We start from the raw sequence: 21,638 nt of genomic DNA on the forward strand, positions 1-21,638 counted from the left end.
ACAGGAGCCGGACCCGCCACCGCTGCTCCCCTCTGTCCCCACGGATCTGGTCCATCTCCGGGAGCCTCATCCTGGGGTTTGACAGCCCCACAAAGGGCCTCCGCTGCAATCGGAGGCATCTGCCCAGCGTGGATTCCAGGGTCCTGCGGTCCATTCCGGGTTCTATTCTGGGATTCTGTTATTCAATTTAGGATCCTATTCCAGAATGCTGAGATTTGATTAAACCGAATCCCCCACGGACGCCGCCGCTGTCACACTTGAGATGGGAACTGGAACTTGCTTCAGAAGCAGCATTCTGGACTTGGGGGTGGGGGGGGAGAAGTGCGGAGCCAGCGAATGACCCGGCTCAGTCCCCTCCTGGTGTACAGAGAGGTAAAAAGACAGGAGCGGCCGCTCCACGCCGTCTCCCCCAACACCCACGCACACACGCGGCGACGGGAGAGACGGTGGCTGTCTTGGTCTCTAGCGTGACCGTGCTGTGGCCCCTAACACCCACGTGTGCGGGCACATGTACCCGCTGGGTGGGCTCCGCCAGCACGGGGCGAACCTCGTGCGGCTGCTGCTCCTGCTGCTCCGTCGCTGGGCAGAGTCGCCTGGAGGGGGCTCAGACATCCGTGCTCAGATGCGGCTGACAGGCAAGGGGGGTGCCTTCCACCCCAGCAGCCCCGTCGCTCTTCCTGCAAGCCGCGAACGAGGCCCCCGCTGCGGCCCTGAGCGTGCTGATGCCACTTCCGCGGGCGCCCTCGCGGGCAGGAGGCTCGCCCGCCGGCCAAACCCCCTGGCTCGTCAGGTGGGTGTCGGCTGCCCAAGCTGGAGGCGCACACACTCCGGGTGGGAACTCCTGCGTGCGCGCCCAGGGGAAACCCGGCACGTGTCCGTCAGAAACGAAGCGCGGACAAGGATCTCTACCGGTGACAGCAAAAGCCTGGGAACAACCCAAATGTCCACCGACGGGAGAATGGACAAATACGTTGCGTCTTCGCGCCGTGGAATACTACCCAGGGATGAAAAGGCCCCAGCCACCCAGGCACGTGGCACCAGCAGGAGCAGGTGATACCGAATCTCTTCAGCATCGTATTATGGGGGAAAAAACCACACAGATGGTAAAGACTACATATAACATGGTTCCATTCATACTAGGTAACAAGCAAGACGGGGAAAAGCCGCCCAATATCTTAGAGATCTATTCACAAGGGCGAAGAACGTGACGAGAAGCAGGGGTTGGTTACCCTGAAAGTCGGGAGAGTGACAGCACAGGCTTGAGCACATGATAGGGATGGTTTCTGGGTATTGCTGGAGACTCTTCCCTCTCCCCCTCCAACCGTGAGCTGGTATCATCCAAGTGAGAACCCCAAACTCCACAATCTAGACATATGATGACACTGCCTCATGCTCTTGGGTCTAGAACATTCTAGGCCTGCACTGTCTAACATGGTAGCTGATCCTTCTACAGCTACCAGAACATTCTACATCTGTGCTATACCCCAAACAGTAGCTACCTCCTAGACCAGAATTTTCTAGGTCTGAACTTGCCAATACAGTAGGTAACACCCCCCCCCCCCCGTCTAGAACATTCTGTCTAACATCGTAGCTGAGCCCCTGATCTAGAACATTCTGGGTTAGAGTTGTTCCATGTGGTAGCCGCTAGCCACCTGTGGCGGGTTTTCTAGGTCTACATGTAAACGTGTTGAGACTGAGTGACATTAGAAATTGTGGGATCCCTGGGTGGCTCAGCGGCTTAGCACCTGCCTTCAGCCCGGGGTGTGATCCCTGGAGTCCTGGGATCGAGTCCCACATCAGGCTCCCTGCATGGAACCTGCTTCTCCCTCTGCCTGTGTCTCTGCCCCCACCCCCCTCTGTGTGTGTGTGTGTGTGTGTATGTCTCACAAATAAATAAAATCTTAAAAAAAAAAAAAAAAGAAATTGCTCCTGAGAGTCATACTTGCCACATTGCAGGGGCTCAAGAGGCTAGTGGCTGCCAAAGGGGACAGCAAGAGACAGAACATTTCCATCACCGCAGAGAATTCTACTGGACAGCAATGGTCTGAAACAGGGATCTGCCAGCTGCAGTCTGGGCCTCTGTCTCTTTGTGTAAATAAAGTTTTATTGATACACAGCCACACCCATTCAGTTAAGTATTGTCTGTGGTCTCTTTTCTGTGATGCAACAGAGGCCCTATGGCCCATGAGGCCCCAAATATTTACTCTCTGATCCTTTAGGTTCCTTTAGGAGTCTGCAGACTCGCGGCCTGGAACATTCTTGAACAATACTGCCCGATATGGCCACGTGTGGCCATCAAACACCTTGAAATGTGGCTTGTGTGGCCGAGGAACAGAAGCTTAAATTTTGTCTAATGATAATTCGTGGAAGTGTAAACCCGAATCAGAGAGCCGGTTCGTGACGCGGTGCTTGGGAAATCTTTTAAGTACGCTTCGAGCAAGCGGGGAGTGAGAACCTAGTTTTCCGACTGCCACTGTCACGGAGGGCAAAGAGCAGAGGCACATCGAGCATTTCTGGTGACAACCGATCGTCCAACCAGAGGTGGCCTGAGAGGAGGCAGGACACACACGGGGGGGGGGGGGGGGCGGGCGCCCGCGAGGGAAACAGGAACGTGGGCTCTCCCTAACTACACCGTCCGCCCCTGAAATGATGCTATTTTGGAGAGGTGGGGGGTTCACGAGAAATCTAGCATGAAAATTAACTGCGCCCGTTCCTCTCTGATCTTTAAATGTTGCTCCTGGAAAAATGTAAATGCTCTACGTGGCCCGCACTGCATGGCTATGGGCACTGCTCTAGAACATTCGCCAGCTCCTTGTTCTCCTGACCACTGGATGCCAATCATCATGACAGTCACGAACGTCCCCCAGGCGTCGCCCGGCGTCCCATGGGGGCACAATCGCGCCCCCCGCCCGGGCTGAGCCCCCTTCTGACCCCACGTGAACTCCTCCTTTAGACAACAGGGGCTCTGCTGGGCTCCCGCACTCAGAATGCGCCTGGCACGTTCCTACCTCCCAGTCTCGGCACACTCGGTCCCCACGCCACCCCCACCTCCATCTGCCACAGTCTTCCCCATCTCCGAAGATGCAGCTCGAACGCTCCCTCCTCCAAGAAGCCGCCTTGTTTGCCCCGCTGCAGCGAGGGAGTCATGGGTGACGGTGGCAGCGCAGGCCCCCTCCCCCCAATCCCGCCGTGATGCTGCCCCTGGCTGCCCTATACCCGCTGTTCATTTTGTGCTCGTCCGTTATGGCGGGTTGAATGGGAGCGGCAGTGGGGGGGGCCTCCCCTACAATACGCCCAAGTCCTAAGCCCAGAACCCATGAATGGGACCTCATTTGGAACAGGCGTCCCTCCTTACAGATGTCATGAAGCCATGGATCTCGGGATGGGGTCATCCTGGCTTTAGGGCGAGCCCTCAGCCCAATGACAGGTGTCCTCATAAGAGAAAGGCAGAGGGAGGGGGGAGCCGTGTAGACACGGAGGGCGGCCATGTGGTGACAGAGGCAGGGATCGGACGGATGCGTCATCATCGAGCCAGAGAACATCAAGGATTGCCGGCGCCACCGGAAGCTGGAGAGACGGGGGAACAGATTGCCCCCCTGGAGCCTCCACAGGGAACTCGGCCCTGCTGATGCCTTGATTTCAGACTCCTGGCCCCCGGAGCTGTGAGAGGGTAAACCTCTGTTGCTTTAAGCGCCCCCTCCTGTGGGTGGTGCTTTGTTACAGCGGAGGGGGGGCCCCTCCCGCGGGGTGACAACCAGCCCCCGTCACTCCTGCCCCAGGAAAGCCCTGCTCCTCAAGCATCTCAAACCCCCTGCTTCCCCCTCCACTGTCCCCGCCCCAGCCACCGCAGCTCCCTGCTGCCCCTCGGCCCTGCCACCCTGCGCAGGGGCGTCTGCGAGCACCCACTGTGACCTGAACGGCCATCCTGAGTCTGCAAGTGGCACCGAAAGTGTCCCCGCGTCTCAGCTCCGTGCTGCCCTCAGCACCAGAAGTCCTCTCGCCGGGCTGGTTGCTCACTCGTTATCTGTACTGGGCTCCCCCCAGCCACAGATCGGGGGCTCAGTGTCTGCGGAATGAACCAGTGGGTGCTGAGGACTCGGCCCGGGGTCTGCCCTGGAGGGGCCCCAACCTAGGGGGAGACCTCCACCTTCGTCTTCCCTCCCAGCCGCGGATGGAGCCCAGAGCCCTGCTTCGGCCCCCAGCACAGAGGGAGCTGGGCCTCAGGTCGGGAACGGAGGCTGGCTTCGGCTCTGAGTCTCCATCAGGAAGGTGGGAGCAGGGGGGAACTAGTTGGGGCTCGGCTGGGGCACGGCTGGGGTCAGCAGGTCCGCGAAGCAGCGGGTTTCCCTGGACAGAACCCTCGGAGCGTCCAGCCCAAATCTGACCACAGACACGCGCACGTCCGCCGCTCGGGGTCTAGGGTCAAATCCCCATCCTGCTGTTTGCTGGCGGCTCGACTGTGGACGAATCCAGTACAAACTGGTTTGTTGGTCTAGATGCCCAACGGCCCCCGGGCTCCTCTCACCAGGCTGTGGGATAATTGCCAGGCAGCAGGAGAGAACTAATACAGCCCACTGAGCTCCACTGCTCCCCCCACCCCTCCCCGGGCGCTAACCTGTATGGATGCACCTGCCCTCCAGTTCCGGGCCGGTTGGTTTGGGGAGGTGCGAGCACAAGGGCCGAGGGAGGGACAACTGTGAATTCTCTTCTCAGATGTCACCTCCTCCGTGAAGCCTTCCTTGACCACCTTCTCTACAGTCTCCTCCCTCCACTCCGCGCTGTTGTGCTCCTCCAGTGCTGAAGATCGGGGAGGCTCAGTCACTGGCTCAGGGACACACGGCAAGGGCTGCTTGGAGCTCAGCGAGGAGCCCGCCGGTGCGGCCGCCCCGTCCCTCCACCACGCTCGTCTCCACTTCGCTCCCCCAAACAGGGCCCTTTATCCTTCACCCTGAGGTTGAGGCCAGCCCCGGGAGCATCTCTGAGCCTCGTTCAGAATCAAGTCTGCCCATGCCATGATCTCACGTCCCCGCCAGGTGCGCCCCCCATTGCCCAGCCAGCCGTGCTGCACCCGTGTTCCCAGCATCTGTGGCTGCAGATGCCACCCAAGCAGCCCCCGGATGCCTCCGATGCTGAACAGTCCCTCCCTGAGAATCCCAGAGGGAACAGTGAACACCCCCAGGGCTCGTGGGGCACCACGGATCTCACTTCTCACTACGGTTCCTCTCATTTCCATCAAGAGGCGCTGCCTGGGGCCTGGGCTCAGCTGGGTCAGGGGACAGGGACCTCCTCACAAGGGAGAGCGAGCAGGGCTGGGGCCTGGGCCAGCCTCCCCTGGGGATGGAAAAGCTGTCCAGGCAGCCCCTGCATCAAGGGCTACAGCTCTATTTGCTGTGGGATAGAGACCAGGGATAAGTAAATCCCTTTCCATTATATAGGGAGAAACAGGCAGAGCCTGAGCTCCTCCTGGTGGCCCTAAAGGCTCCCTATGGCCTGCCCTGTCTCCTCCTTGCCCTCCCCTCTCCTCCTCTCGCTCTTGCTTGCTCTGCTCCAGACACAGAGGCCTCCTTGCTGGTCCTGCAACACGCCAAGCCTGGTCCTGCCCCAGGGCCTTTGCATGGGCTGTTCCATTTGTCTGCTAGTGCTTCCTCATCCTTCAGGCCTCACTGCAACGACACTTACACACGACACTTACACACCGGGCCAGGTGCCCTTGGGCAGTATGCAAGCTGCATAACCCCAAACAACCACTCTGTTGTGAAGTATGGACCATGACATGCAGTAGGCACTCAATAAATGCTCTCTCCGGTGATCATGTCCATCTGTCTGCACCTTATACCTCTTTCTGAGTCCAGAGGCATGTGGGCTTCACAGCAGATCCCAGGAAGGGCCTCAGCCTTCCCTGGCTGAGAGCAGCCCCTTTCCCCCTCCCCCCCTTCCCCCTCCCCAGGCAGCACTCAGGACTCACCCCGGGCAAGGTCTTCTGTTCGTGCAGGGCAGTCTGAGCTTTGATGGCGGAGTCCCTGGCACAATAGGTGAGAAAGGCACAGCCTGGAAAGGAAGGAAATGGGCGTTGTTAAGAGAAAGCGATGTGTAGACCCCTGTTCACAGTGGCATCGATCCCAATGGCCAGAAGGTGGAAGCAACCCAAGTGTCCATCAGTGGATGGACAGATAAACACAGTGCGGCCCATCCACACGCTGGAATGTTGTTCGGCCCCAGGAAGGAAGGGGCCCCGACACCTGCCCCCACGTGGACAGACCCCGAGGACACCGGGCTCAGGGAGGGGACCCAGACCCAGAAGGACACCTCCTGCAGGACCCCACTCCCAGGAGGTCCCCAGAGGAGGCCCATCCACAGAGACAGAGAGGAGGTGGTGGGAGCCAGGGGTGGGGCGGGGGGTGGTCCCTGTGGAGAGATGGAAGGTTCTGAAGACGGTGGTGGGGGTGGGTGCACAGCGGAGTGAGCATGGTTCGTGCCCTGAGCTGTGCACTTAGAGACTGTTAAGGCGGTGAATTTAATGTTACGTGTTATTTCATCACAATAATAAAATAAAATAATAAAAAATTTTAAAAAATTAAAAATAGAAAAGGAAAAATTGGTTAAGACGGTAGATTTTATGTTCTGTTAAAATACAAGTTGAAGGTAAGCAGAGGAGACTGGAGCCAACTTTTTTTGAGGATGTGGGGGGACAACAGCCATGGTTCAGCCGCCCCCCACCCAAACGGCGAGATAGGGGAGGGGGAGAGGAGACCCAGCTGTTAATTAAATCCGTGGCTGCCGCTAGATAAAGAGATACGGGGAAGGCTGGGTGAGGTGCGGTGGGGGAGGGGTCGGCTGCCTCAGGGACGAGGGTGGGGGGCGCACCAGCGGCCTCAAAGATGCAGAAGACGAGTCAGTGGCTTTGGACAGGGCAACACCCCTCTCTGGGCGTCGGTTTGCCCCATCAGAGAGGGTGGTCCAGTGGGGAAGGACGGGCCGGGGGTGGGGTTGGAGCTAGAGGGGGTGTGGTGCAGTGGCCAAGGGCAGAGCCAATCAGGAGAGGAGGGGCCGGCCAGCCCCCAAGTGGTGCAGAGCCAGGGTGCCATGGACAAGGACAGGGAGGGTGTCTTGGGGTGGGGCTGGGGGGGAGGCGGTGGGAAGCAGGAGAACTGCAGAGACAAGAGACATTGAGAGAGACAGAGGAGCAAGGACAGAGAAGCCCCCAGAGAAAGACCGAGGAGATCAAAGGTACTTGAAAGATGTTTGCCTGAGGCGGGGTGTGGAGGGCAGGCAGGTGCCAGGTCCCCTTGGATGGACCCAGGGGACTGGGCCTTAGCCCTGGGCCTTGCCTCACTTTCACTGCGTGTGCAACGAGCCCATCATTGGCTGCTCGGATGCTGCTGAACCCTGTGTCCACCACCCCCACCTCCCTCCCTACAATCTCTCTGCCTCTCCCTCCTCTGAGGACCCCCTGTGCAGAGGCCCTGGGAACAGCTTCCTGGTGCTCATTTTTGCTCCAGGCAGGAGCTAATTAAAGCCATGTCCTTCCTTCTGGGACGTGCTCACCACGCCGCCTCTCCCACCGGCTGGGCCGACTGATGGGGAGGGGTCTGCCTCAGGCCCCCCAGAGGCTCCCCCGGAGCCCTGGGGGAGGAGGCCAGCAGGCAGAGCTGAGGATGGGTTTCTAGCATTTAAAAAAAAATTGTTGTGAGAATGTGAAATGGTGCAGCCCCTGTGGAAAACAGTTTGGCGGCTCCTCAAAAAAGTTAAACATAGAATTACCATATGATCCAGCAATTCCACTTCTGGGTCTATACCCAAAAGAATTGAAAACAGGGACTCAAACAGATATTTCAGATTTACACATATTCACAGCGGCATCGTTCACAACGGCCAGAAGGTGGAACAGTCCAAGTGTCCATCCGCAGATGCATGGATAAGCAGAATGCGGCCCATTCATACACTGGAGTATTGATCTGCCTTAAGAAGTGGATAATTCTGACCCATGTGACCACGTGGACGGACCCCGAGGACACCGGGCTCAGGGAGGGGACCCAGACCCAGAAGGACACCTCCCGCAGGACCCCACTCCCAGGAGGTTCCCAGAGGAGGCCCGTCCACAGAGACAGAGGAGGTGGTGGGAGCCAGGGGTGGGGCAGGGGGGCGGGGGTCAGTGGTTCCTGGGGACGGAGTCTCTGTGTGGGGAGATGGAAGGTTCTGGAGGCGGTGGTGGGGGTGGGTGCAGGGCAGGGTGAGTGTGCTTGATGCCACTGAGATATGCAGTTAAAAACAGAATGGAGGGGACGCCTGGGTGGCTCAGTCAGTTGAATGTCCGAGTCAAGTCTTGTGTTGGGCTCAGGTCACGGTCTCAGGGTCGTGAGACGGAGCCCCTAAAGGGCTCCGCGCTCGGCAGGCGGTCTGCCTGAGATTCTCTCTCCCTCTGCCCTTCCCTCCCTCTCTAAAAATAAATAAATGTTTTGGGGGAAAAATGGTTATGATGGTGATTTTAATGTTATGTGTATTTTACCACAATAAAAAAATTGTCATCGGGCTATATTAAAAACATACTCTCCTCTCAAAAAAAGGTGCAGAACATATAAGTGTACAATGTAACAAGTAATTATAAAATCCTGTTGTTTCCCCAGCTCAAGGAATAGGACTGAGCAGCCACCAGAAGCCCCCGTGCCTCCCACCCCATGAAAATCCCCTCCGCCCCCCAGAGGTGTCTGCTACTCTGGCTCCAGTGATAACCACGTGGTTCCTTTCTCATTAGGGGTTCCCGCCCCGTGTGTGTGTCACTCGTCAACGTGGCTGCGTCCTTCCTGCCTCCGGACTTACAGAAAGGGGATGGGAGCATACGCACACTTTGTGTCTGGCTTCTGCTACCCAAGAGCAGGTGGTGGTGTGTATCGGGGGCTAATTTCCTCGGGTAGCTGTGTCGTGTTTTATCCCGCGAATATGCCGCAGGCGGGCTCTCCGTTCTCTTGTGGGTGGGCATCCGGGGCGCCCACTGTTAGGCGCGATCGTGAATAGGGCTGCTGCGGAGCGCTTCTGACATAGGTGCTTTGAGGCACAAAGGCAGATCCAGGAGTGGGATTGCTGGTTATGAGGTAGGCTTATGGTCATCAGCTTTGACTGGTTCTTCCAGAGACCGTTTTCCCAAAGTGGGTTGCACCAAAGAATTCTCCGACCAACGGGTCTGACAGTATCAATGCTTCATTTGCCGGCCTTTTAAATGTCAGTCGTTGTGGGGGGCGGGGGAGGGGGTGCATCACTCTATTTCATGGAGATGGTCACATACCTTTTTATGGTTATTAATAAGATGGGGCACCTTGCTGCTTTGTAGGAGTTCTATATGTGCTGTGCAAATAAAGAATATCTCGTGTTCCTTTATGGCTACATCGGATGCACGCGTCTTTCCCCGATCCGTGGCCGGTCCTTCTACTCTTTTTTTTTCAGGGTTCCTATTTTCTGAACTTAATCCCTCAAGGTTTTCAGGGAAAGGGGAGGCGTGGAGACAGCTAGCCTAGGGCCTGAGAGAAATTAGGTGGAGCCAGCAAGAAATTGGACCCCAGGGGAGATGTACAATCCAGGCAAAACCCTTCCTCCTTGGGCCCCTTCTTGCCCACGAGGTCTCATTTGCAGAACACGGGAGTGCGCTGGTCCCCGAGGCCGGGGTAGGACACCCCCCTCACCACCACCCCCCTGACCCCCAGCGACCTTCGAGACCATCAGCCTCTGGGCCCCGATGGTTTGCAGCCCCAGGGACAGGCCCCAACTGCGTGCCACTGTCCCCGGTGCTGAAACGCTTGCCTGTTCTCTCTTCCTGACCTTTTCATTTTCTCTTTTCTAGTTGGGGGGAGAACGTGTGATGTTTACCCTTTTCTGGGTCAATACAGCCTTGACTTTTCAGCTCCTGTTGGGGCTGAACTGGATCCCCGCTCCCCAAAATTCATATGCGGCTGTCCTAACCCCTCAGGACCCCACAGTGGGATCCTATCTGGAAAATGAGCCATTGCAGATGTGAGGAGTTCAGGGGAGGCTGTGCCGGAGGGGGGTTGGCCCCCATGCCGTAGGGACTAGTGTCCTTACAATAGGAGGAAATGTGGGCACACAGACACACGATTGTGAGGGCAGGAGTCCGGGTGATGCATCGACAAGCCAAGGAACAGGAGGCGCTTCCAGCAAACCGCCCCCCGAAGCTGGTGGAGACCTGAACCAGGTTCTCCCTCAGTCTCGGAAGGAACCAACTCAACCCACATCTAGATCTCAGACTTCCGGCTCCCGGGACTGTGAGCAAATGCGCTTCTGTTTTTGAAGCCCCCACCCACCCCAGTTCGTGGTGCGCTGTTTCAGCAGCCCCAGCAAATGAACACAGTCCCAATCAGCACGGAGTTTTAGGATCTTAACAGAGTTTGGTGGCTTCTAACACTAATGCTCTTGTACTCAGCAGTGACTCACTTGATCCTTCTAACCACCGCACAAAGTAGCTGCTGGTGTTGTCCTCATTTCACAGATGGGGGACCAGGGCACAGAGTGGGGAAGCGACTTGCCCAAGGTCACACAGGTGGTAAGTGGAACATCCAGGCTCCAATGGACCGTATGCTAACCACTGGGGTAACACGGCCTGGAGCTTGCATCTTTTTAAAAAAAAATTCCCCGGGGCCTAGGGGGGCAGGATCACAGGCCCCTGACTCACCCCTCCCCAAAAGGAACTTTAAAATAGTGCCAGCTATCGAATGCTGGATCAAATGCCCCCATTTTAATCGTTCGAGGTCTGTCTGTTGCCTCGCAGACCCAGAGAGACCTTTTGAGGGAGGTCACAACCCATACGAAGCCTACACACCTGAACCTCTCACCTCAGTTTCAGTCCCGGCCACCCGCACCCCACACATCAGCCTCGTCAATGACAAGGGGGCCGGGTCTGGTGTCCAGCAGCACCCTCCCATGCCGGCCAAGCTCCGGCGTTCTTCCCAGAGTGCTCAGTGCCTGACCATCCCTTCACCCCCACACCCAATTCTCAAAACCTGGACCAGGTGGGGTGGGGTGGTGTCAATGCTCACAGATCTCTCTCTAGGCCCAAGGACAGAGCAGGGACCAAAAATGGGGAAAATCACTGGGGAACAAGAGTATACGTGTATGAAAGTTTCCTAATAACTAGATCTGTATCATCACAGTTCCCCTGGGAGGGAGGGAGCTCCCCAACTCTGGAGGTAAGCAGCAGTGACTCCCCAGAGAGGAACGTCTTTGCCAGAGAATCCTGACAGTCCCTCCTCATGCCGAGATCCTCTGCTCCCTGGTCTGAGATCTGAGCCTTTGGGATTTCATGACTTAACGTAATGATGATAATAATGGTGTCCACTGAGCACCAGGCATCTGATAGCGGCACGTCACCCATATCAACCCTTGGAATCCTCAGACTGGCCCAAGAGAATTGCATGATTGTATTTATTATTATTTTAAAGATTTTTTTTTTAATTTTGGAGAGAGAGAGAGAGAGAGCACGGGGGAGGGGCAGAGAGAGAGGGAGGATCCCAAGCAGATTCTCCCCCTCGCCCCTCCTCCTCCCTGCGGGGAGCCTGTAGGGTGGGCGTCCTGCACAGTCAGCGGCGGCGGGAAGGCTTGCCTGAGGTGCAAGCAGATAAGGGTAGAGCTGGCTCTGACCCCAGGGGGACCCGACGTCATGGGCTCCGCTGCCATCTGCGGCGCTTAGAGGCTTCGCTCTCCGGGGTGTGGGGTGGCGGGGGCTCCCAATTCCGCCATCGTCCCAGACGCTCACCCAAAACCTTTAATATTTTAAGACAAAGGTGGCCACAAGAGCATCTGTGAAAAGATCACTGTGTGCCACCTACCATCTAGTGGAGACACCAGTTGTTTGGTTCGGCAGGTAAATGGGATCAGCAGGGGGTTACGGAACGATAGGGGCCCCCAACTCGGGCTCTGGGGCAGCCCCACCGGGCCCAGCCTGCAGTGGGGGGAGGAATAGCGCCCAACATGAAGGAGAAGGCCGAGGTGCTCAGTGGCCCAGGTCACCCACGGCAGGCGACAGGGCCAGGACCAAGCCCATCTCTGCCTGGCCCATTGCCCAGGGCTGCCCCCAGCCCACAGGGACCCTCCTGCATCCAGCCCGGGAGCCGCTGTGTCTGAGGACTGGAGGGTAAAGGAGGCTGTGGTCCCTCCGTAGCAACCGCTCTCTGCTCACCCTGGGCTCCGGGGACAAGGCCTTGGCTAAGGGACCACGCGAAGGCTCCCAGGCTGGGAAACAGCAGAATCGGACCCCCCCGCCCCCCGTATGTGGTCAGCCTGGGGCGGAGGGAAGGACAAAGGGCCAGGAAGCTCGGAGGACGAGGGTGGCTTCGTCCCGGACGCACGTCCTGCAGCAGTACCCTTGGCGCTGGGAGCTGGCCACGTCCCTGGCTGCACCCACCCCCCCACATCCCGCACCCACCACCCCGGAGCTCCCCACGCCGTGGTCCGCCTTTATCTGCGTCCCCACCCTTCCTCCTCCGCCCGCGGCCCAGCCCAGCCCAGCCGAGGGCATCGGGCACCCCAGCTGCCCCCGCGAGCCTGCAGGGCCCTGTAGCTGCCTCTCAGGGGTTACTCTCCCACTGGACTGGGGGCTCCCTGAGGGTGGGAGCCAGGAATGCCGGCCAACGAGGTGTCCCCAGGGCCCGGCGCTGGGCCCAGCACACTGTGTGCTCAGCAAGAATCGGGCGGCGGCTCACAGCCTCCCTGCTGGTCCAGGCCCACCCACACCCTCCCACACCTGCGGCCCCTCCGCCCTGGTCTCCCCGATGCCACCACCGCTGCCGCCCTCACCCCCACAATCTGCACTCCCCGGGGGCTACCAGAGGGCCCCTGGGAGCACCCCCTCTGCCCACAGCCCTCCAGGGCTGCCCACTTCCCTGGGGTACACTCCTGAGTCCTTGCCGCGGCCCCTAAGGGCCCCTGCACAACCTGTCCCCCCTCCCCTCCCCTCCTCCTTCTCTCCCCCTTAGCCCACTCTGCCCCGGCCCCCCCGCACACGCCCCCCGCACACACGTGGCCCCTCAGCTCCTCCGACACTCCAGGCCACCCTGCCCCAGGACCTTTGCCTGGGCTGTTCCTGAATGCTTTGCCAGGTCTCTGCACAGTCCACTCCCTTCCTTCAGGTCTTGGCTCAAATGTCACCTCCTCAGTGAAGCCTCCCCTGAGCACCCTGTTTCAGGCTACAGCCTCCAATCGCCCCCTCGCCCCGCTCTATTTTTCCAGTGCCCTCATCCCGACCCGCATGACGCATACAGGTTTCCCTCACTCTCCATAAGTGGAGCGTTCCTGCGAAAACTTCCATCAGCCTAAACGGCACAAAGTAAAGAGGCAATCACCGCTAATTTACATGGGGAAATTCTGAACATTCCCAGACTCAAAAAAAAAAAAACAAAAACCCAAACCAACCCCCCAAAAACACCCCTTCTTAGGCTTTTCTGATACCTGAGGACACATCTCGCTAACAGGTGCACGGAGGGAATGGGGCACAGCACAGGTGCTCACAGGCACAGTTTGAGCCCGGGCGGCCGATGCTCAGGTGCCGAGCGTGCTCCCGGGGAGCCCACCGCGGAATGCGGGTTCTGCTTTCTGCTTTTATTCCCAAAAAGCAAAAATCCCCTTCAGATTTCTTTCTGTTACCAAAAGGTGAAGTCGCGTGATACCAACTTCCCAAGAGCTGGAGGCACCCGCATCGTGTTTACCTGTGTTCCCCACGCCCACTGACATGTCCCTTCCACCAGGACAGAGGTTTATACATGTTTGATGATTTTGGGGGGCGGGGATCGAAGCAGCGCCGGGCACGCAGTAGGCGCTCCGTGGACTGAAGGCTTGTGTTTTCAGGCTGACCTGCTCGTATCAAGGCAACCTCTTTGAGGGCAGCCACGGCGGATTCATGTTTACCCCTTCCCTTTCCGACCACGCGTGGCACAGGGTTACCAAGATTTCCTGAGCACCTATTATGCGCCAGCTGTACCGTGGAAACAGACGCAGGAAGGACACCCTTGCTCATCTCTGATCACCGACACCTCCGGCTCCCTCCACCAGCAAGGACCTGATCACGACTGCTCTTGTGAAGCCCCATCACAAAGCCCTTTGACCCCACACCGGCCTCACCCCAGGTGCCCCACATTATTAGTCTTTAACCTCAGCTCTGGGATCCAGTGTGCCCCTTTCTGTTGTGTGATCTTGGGTCCCGTAAGATGTGGATGGGTCCACGTCCTCCCCTCTCTGAGCCTCCACTAGGGGTTACAGAAGACACTCCCTTGTGCTGTGGGGCCACCCTCCACCAACCACCTGCCCCCGGCCAGCCTCTCTGCTCCCCTCCGTCCTCTCAGCCCCAGGCTCTCCCCACTTGGCTGACAAGAGCTGACAGGCTCTCTCCCGAATTCATCACCCCGCCCCTCGCTTACAAACTCACCGGCCCCTGTCCAAGGGGGCCGGGCTTCACGCTCAGGACTCATGCTCCTGGCCCCTCAGTCCAGTGCGCCGTCTCTGGGGCAACCTCCTACCCCCTGGTCAGTCTCTTTAGTTTCCACTGCTGACCCCTCCTCTGCCCCAAACTTAGCATCCGGGCTTCTCAGGGCTCATCTGGACACCCCCCCCAACCTCCTGCCCACAGCCATCCTGCCTCACCCCACAGACTATCACCACTCTACACCACTGATCCCTCCATCCAGACACACACCCCCTGTCCATCCATCCATTATCCCTTCATTAAACCATTCTTCCACTCATCCACCCATCTGTCCGTCTGTCCACCCACCCATCCATCCATCCACCTGTCCACCCATATATTTACCCACCCACCTGTCCATCTGTTATCCCTTTGTTAACCCATTCTTCCCCTCATCCACCCATCTATGCATCTGCCCATCCATCCATCCATCTACCTGTCCATTCACCTAGCCACCCATCCACCTGTCCATCCATCCGTTATCCCTTCATTTACCCATTCTTCCACTCATCCACCCATCTGTCCATCCATCTGTCCATCCCCTACCTGCTGTGTTCCAGGCACCATTCTGGGACCTGGGGGCACAGCAGTGAACACCAAAGGCAAAAATCTCCATCCGTGGGGGCACCTGGGTGGCTCAGTTGGTTGGGCGTCTGCCTTGAGCTCAGGTCATGATCCTGTAGTCCCAGGATCGAGCCCCATATCTGGGCTCCCTGCTCAGCAGGGCATCTGCTTCTCCCTCTCCCTTTGATCCTCCCCAGCTCATGCTCTCTCTCTCTCTCTCTCTCTCTCTCTCTCAATAAATAAATCTCAAATAAATAAAATCTTTAAAAAAAGTTTCCATCCTAATGGGGTTTCCAGCCTATGGGGGAGGAGGAGAGGAAAGCAAAACATAAAAAGCAGGATCTATGGTATGTCAGAAGTCTTTGTTTTCACAGGGAAAAAAGGAAAGCAGGGAAGAAGGGTTTAGAGTGCTGGAGGGTGGCTGTGATTATAAATCATGTCTGCAGGGAGGTGGCATTGAGAGGGTGAAGGTTGAAAGGCACGAGGAAGGAGGATGCAAGAATCTGGAGGAAGAGGAGGCTTCACCCAATAGGTGACATCGGAGCCGAGACCTGGAGGAAGTGAGAGAGTGAAGCCCGCGGAGATTTGGGAGAACAACATCCCAGATAGCAGGGACAGCGTGTGCAAAGGCCCTGGGGCGGGACTGGCCTGGTGTGTTGGACAAAGAGCCAGGAGACCCATGTGGCTGGAGCGGAGTGGGTGAGGAGAGAGGGAGGAGGGCAGGGCAGCGAGGGGCGGGGCAGGGCGTGCAGGGCCTGGGGGCGCTGCCGAGAGGACTGTGGTCGCTCTCTGGAACGGGGCCATGTCTGGCACCGGGAGGGGCTGAGCAGCATCCCTGGCCCCCATCCGCTGGATGCCAGGAGCACCACCACCTGCGACAACCACAGACGTCCCGAGCATCACCTGGCGTCCCCTGGGGGCAGAAGTACCTCAGGTGAGAACCACTTTGCTAGATCCTTCCTCTTGCTTACCTTCCCCACCAAGCGCTGATGATCTGAGCTCTTAAATCCGTCTCCCCAGCACCCTCAGGTCAAAGCAAAGATTGCCCAGCTTTGCAGCCCCTCCCAGCCTCACCACTGCCGCCTCCTGGGCTCTTCCCTCCACATTCCCTCCACTGCCCTTTACTCGGATCCACTTGTAAGTCCCCTGGACACACGACCTTCCTGCCGCACACGCCTGCCTCTGAAGTTCCAGCCCGTCCCCCAGATCCCAGTTCTCTCCCCCCAATCCTGCTAAAATATACACAATGTAAAATTCACCATCATAACCCCTTGTAGGAGCACAGCTCGGGGCACGAAGCATCTCACCCCGCCGCGCACTCACCCCCACCACCTTCTCCAGAACCTTCCATCTCCCCACACAGAGACCCCGTCCCCAGGAAGCACTGACCTCTGCCCCCCCCCCCCCTGGCTCCTACCACCTCCTGTCTCTGTGGACCGGCCTCCTCTGGGGACCTCCTGGGAGTGGGGTCCTGCGGGAGGCGTCCTTCTGGGCCTGGGTCCCCTCCCCGAGCCTGGTGTCCTCGGGGTCCGTCCGCGCGGGGGCAGGTGTCGGGCCCCTTCCTCCCCGGGGCTGGGTCAGATTCCAGAGCGTGGACGGACCGCCTCCTGTTTATTCACTCGTCCTGCGGTGGACACTTGAGTTGTTTCCACTTTGGGCCGTTGTGAATTGTGCTGCCGTGAACATCCGTGTGCAAACAGCTCTTGGAGACTTTGAACACTTCTGAGTCTGTACAAACTGCTGGATCACATGGTGACTGTGTGTGTTTGCGGAACCCCCAGACTGTCTTCCACGGGGGCCGCCCCATCTCGCATCCCCCCAGCCACGCACGGCGGCGAGGGCTCCGATTTCTCCACATCCTCGCAGACACTTGTGGTCTGTTTTGTCCCACTGCACGTGGGGGGCCACATGCCCCCGACCCCAGGAGACCCCCCTTGCCCTCCCCCTGCCACCCATCGAAGCCCCTTAGGATCAGCACAGACACCCTGGTCTTGTTCTCTCAAAGCTGGCACACAGTAGGGACTCAAGAGACAGTTGGCAGTCGGGGTAGGGAGGTGGACGAAGAGCCTGCAGCCCCAACCATCTGCGTGTCCGTGGGGACCTGAGCCTCCATCTCCCCTCGTGGTGAGGTTGCGCCTCCGCGGGGGTGCCTCACCTGCTCCCCCCCCCAGCAGAGGGCTGGGGGGCAAGGCCCTCTCTCCTAGCCTTCACACATTTTCCCTGACCGCGCCGCCAGGCCAGCTGCCCCTCACCGGGGCTGGGTGTAACTGTGGAGGCAGAAAGCCCCATCTGCTCTCCGGGACTCTCTGTGCCTTAGTTTCCCCACCTAGGAAACGGGAGACCCAGAGTCCACGTTCTCCAGATTCTGAGCTCCCTAAGGGATCCTGTTCTTTCCCTGCCCACGGCCTTCAAGGGCTCCCACCTCACTCAGGGTAAAACCCACAGTCCCACAGTCCTCTCCAAGACACATGAGACCTGGCACAACCAGCCGCGCCCCCTCCTCCCTCCCTCCTCCCTTCCCTCTCTCTGCTCCAGCCACACCGGCCTCCTCCGACAGGTCACACTCATTCTGACCTCAGGGCCTTTGCACATGCTGTTTCCAGGCCTGGGATGCCTCTCCCTTGGCTTCAGAACCACAGCTTCCTCATCTGTCATTAACGTCATCTTCTCAGAGAGGCCGTCTTCGGCCGCCCGAGGTGAGCTGTCACCCTCCAGCACACATCCGACTTTATCTTCTTCGTAGCACTCCAGTTCAATCTAAATCTTGCTTATTTGTTTCCCGTTTATTATCAGCCCCTCCTCTCCCAGGGATTGCTTTGTGTCCCCAGAGCCCAGCTCAGTGCCCGGCACATAACAGAGACTCGATAAACAATTGCTGACTATCTGGCTGCCGGGCCATGTATTGAGGCCACCTGCGAGATGAGGGGCATCACTCAGAGTTGTTACATCGGCCACATGACGTCAGTGAACTCTAATGTCTACAACTACTCCGGAAGACAGCTACCAATAGCCCTTCTCTTTTACAAACGAGGGAGCTAAGGCTCAGAAGAGACGAAGTGGCTTGTCTAAGATCACACAGAAGCAAAAAAGCTGAGCCAGGAACAGCAACCAGGCATGTCAGACTGCAAACCTGATGGGTCATTCCCACCCACCATGTGAGGAGGGAGGCGGTTAATGCTGGGGAGGTACCCATCTTCCACCCATGCATCCACCCACACATCCATCCACCCACCCACCCACCCACCCATCCACCCATCCATCCATCCACCCATCCATCTACCATCTACCCTTCCATCTATCCACACATCTAACCATCCACTCACTCATCTATGCTTCCATCTTTCCATCTATCCATCCATCATTCATCCATCCATCCATCCTTCCATCTGTCCATCTCCTCATCAGTTCCCCCTTCCAACCATGGCATCCACCCATCCATCCACCCACCCACCCACCCCTCCATCCATCCAACCACCCACTCATCTATCCTTCCATTTTTCCATCCATCTATCCATCATCTGTCTACCCATCCATCCTTCCATCTGTTCACCTACTCATCTACTCACCCATTCCTCCATCCAACCATCCATCCATCCATCCATTCACCCATCTTCTGTCTACCCATGCATCTGTCCACCTCCCCATCTACTTCTCCTCTCCCCATCCAACCATGCATCCATGCATCCATCTATCCACCCACACACCCCTCCAACAGTCCTTTCTACCAGTCCACTCATCCACAAATTGTCATCCATCCATCCATCCATCCATCCATCCATCCATCCATCCATCCTTGCATCAATCTACTCACTCACCCATCCATCATATTGTAGCCAGCCCATCCTCCCACATCCAACCACTCCTCACCCCCCATCCTCTCCCTCCCTCCCTGCCCTCGTCCATCCACATGCTCCACTTCCAAATGGCAAAGAAGACACAGTGCTTGTCCTCATAGAGCTTATGTACAGCAATGATCCCCATGACCCCAGGCCAACAGGACCATTGTTGGGTCAGTGTTCCAAACATAAGCAGCCCCTTTAGTCCAAGGACAGTCAGCCCGCCTTGATGGCTTTGACCCTGAATCTCCATCTCCACGATCACACTTGTGTCTCTGCCTCCTCCACTCTTCTTCCAAAGTGAGTCAAGGCTCAGTCTGGGAGGTGGGATGCCTAGCTAACTTGCTATGTGACTTGGGGCTGAGTGCTACCCCTCTCTGAGCCCCAACTCCTCATGTGATACATGTGGGGGAAGGGAACTGGTTCTCTGAGGACACATGTCTGCCTCTTTGCATTCCTCTTTGCCCACAGTGTGGGCTTGCCCCAAGGGGAAGTTTCCTTTTTCTCCAGCCAGGTGCGTAGGCAGTAGGCGTATCCTGAATGAGGCTGGGAGGCCAGAAAGAGGCTGGCAATGGCAGGGAAAACAGACACAAAGCTCCCTTTCCACATAAGTCTGAATTCCTCCGCTGCTCTAAATTCATGGCTCCTCGGCGGCCTCAGTCTGGGATCACAGGCCCTGCAGGCCCGCGCTGACTCGGCCTCAAGTCCCTGTCTCACCTCATTCGTCCTGTACTCCAGGTGTGCCCTTCACACCTCCCAGCCTTTGTGAGGCCACCTGCCTCCGCCCACATGCGTGAGGACAGGGACACTGCCTCGCAGACTCTACGCTGTGTTTCACGCCCATCACGGGGCCTGGGACATGGTAAGTGCTTCTGTGAATAGACAAACGAAATGCTTCCTCCACCAGGCAAGCTCTTCGTCCTCTTTCAAAGCTCCTGTTCCAAAGCTCCTCCTCAGTGCAGCCGGATCCCCTGTCCTGTTCCCTCAACCCTGGATCCCTCCCTCTGACCCGGGCCCGACCACTGGCCTAGGTGCTATGGCTGGCTCTGTCTTGCCATCGGAGAGCCTTCATACTTCTCTCACCCTGTACGAGACGAGGCCCCAGAGGCTTTCAGGAAGTGTTGGCTGAATGAATGAATGAATGAATGAATGAATGAATGGCTGAGGGAGTATGGTTCCCCCTCAGATTCCTAATGGCCAGGTTCTCATCAGCCAATGTCTGGGATGAATGAGAGAGACACGGGCCAGACACAGCTCCTGGGCCCACCCCCAAGGCCAGAGCCCCTCAGAAGAGCCCTGCCAGGTAAGTCCCACATCAGAAGGGGACGCTGGGGCTCCCAAGACCCTTTGCTCCTTTCCCGCCAGGGCAAAACCTCCACCACCTCCCACCGCAGAAGTTTCCAGAGTTAGCACTGCTCTGGCCTTTGCACATGCTGTTCCCTGTGCCAGGAACGCCTGTCCCCGTCGACAGATCCTTCTCACCCTGCAGGCCTCAGCTCGGTCACACATCATGAGCCCAGCCCTGTGCCAGAATGGTCCTCATCCTATTTCTGGGATAGAAAGCCCCCCTGGTCTCCCGATCCCATAGGGGACCACACGGTCTGCCAGTAAGATGCGGAGAAACCAGACTCATCTCAAGGCCAAGCTTGGAACTGCTCTTTCACACTGACTGACCACCTCCTCCAGGAAGCCCTCCTGGTCTCCACATCTGCAGGGGCAGGGGCTCCTCTGGGCTGACCCCGGAGGCCCGTGTTTTCTACCGTCACGGCCCTCACATCAATGCCTTTTGCCTCCTGGTTCCTCGCTGTGTCCTCCCACCAGGCTGGGATTTGAAGGCAGGTCAGGTCTTGGAGGTGATTTTTATCTGTGTTGCCCAACATCGTGTCCTTGGTCTAGAACGGGGCCTGGTGCACAGCAAGGGCTCAGTAAATGTTGGTTATGCGGGTTATACGGGTAGATGGATTCAGGTCTTGTTCACTCCATCGTGAATCCCGCACTGACGGCCGCCCACGCGGATGCCCACATCCCCACAGACACTGTACACAGTAGGTGCTCAGTCAATGCTCTCTGCGTGACGGAAGACGGCAGTGATGCCACCGTCACAGGCCGCAAGGTGGGTCTCCCCAAAGCCTGTTAAATCAGGGAACAATGGGCGGCTGGGGAAACCGAGGCACGGGGAGGGGGTGCATGCCTAGTGCGGCGTCAGGCCCCAGCACCCCCACGCGCCGCTCTCAGCCCGCCGACTCCTCCCTGGGCGCCCCCGCCAGGCAGTCCTCCGTCCCCGGGCTGGCGCGACGCTCCCTCCCGAATCTCACGCCTCAGAGCTCAGCGTGCTCCAGCCTCCCCTCCTGCCGCCGAGCGGAGCAGCTGGTGCTCCCATGGAAACCACAGGCCTCCACCCGGCCCCCCCACCTGCGGCGGCCCCCCTCACAACCTCCGCTTTAAGACAAATATTGTCATTAACATGCAAATGCATATACGATTACCATAAATGGGGGGCCTGGCGGCGGTGGCGGCCGAGCCCTCTCGGGCAGGGTGGGCACTGGTGGTGGGGCCCCCTCGGGAGACAGGGCCAGCGCAGCCACGCCGGGCACCTCCCTGGGCCCCCTCTGAGGGCGCTGTGCCCTGGCTGGGGCCCCGGGCCAGTGGGAGCCCCCCAGCTCCAGGCCTGAGCTCCGGATGCGGCGCAGGTCTGAGCGGAGACACGGCCTCGCGGCCTCCCTGCTCCCCCCTGCTCTCCCGCCTGTGGGTGGGGGGTCCCCCCTCTGCCCCTGTGTCTC

General features: G+C 58.2%; 1 protein-coding gene across 9 annotated transcripts in view; it reads right to left on the minus strand.

The window, feature by feature from the left end:
* Positions 1–21,638, minus strand: part of CELF5 (CUGBP Elav-like family member 5) — a 48,502-nt gene that overhangs the window by 23,439 nt on the left and 3,425 nt on the right. For all 9 annotated transcript variants that reach the window (XM_072787885.1, XM_072787883.1, XM_072787884.1 and 6 more), the window contains exon 2: positions 5,966–6,048. In XM_072787885.1, the coding sequence (XP_072643986.1) occupies positions 5,966–6,048 (83 nt within the window). The remainder of the gene's footprint in view (positions 1–5,965; positions 6,049–21,638) is intronic.

This window comes from Canis lupus, chromosome 19 (assembly GCF_048164855.1).
Source record: "Canis lupus baileyi chromosome 19, mCanLup2.hap1, whole genome shotgun sequence".
Classification (NCBI taxonomy): Eukaryota; Metazoa; Chordata; class Mammalia; order Carnivora; family Canidae; genus Canis; species Canis lupus.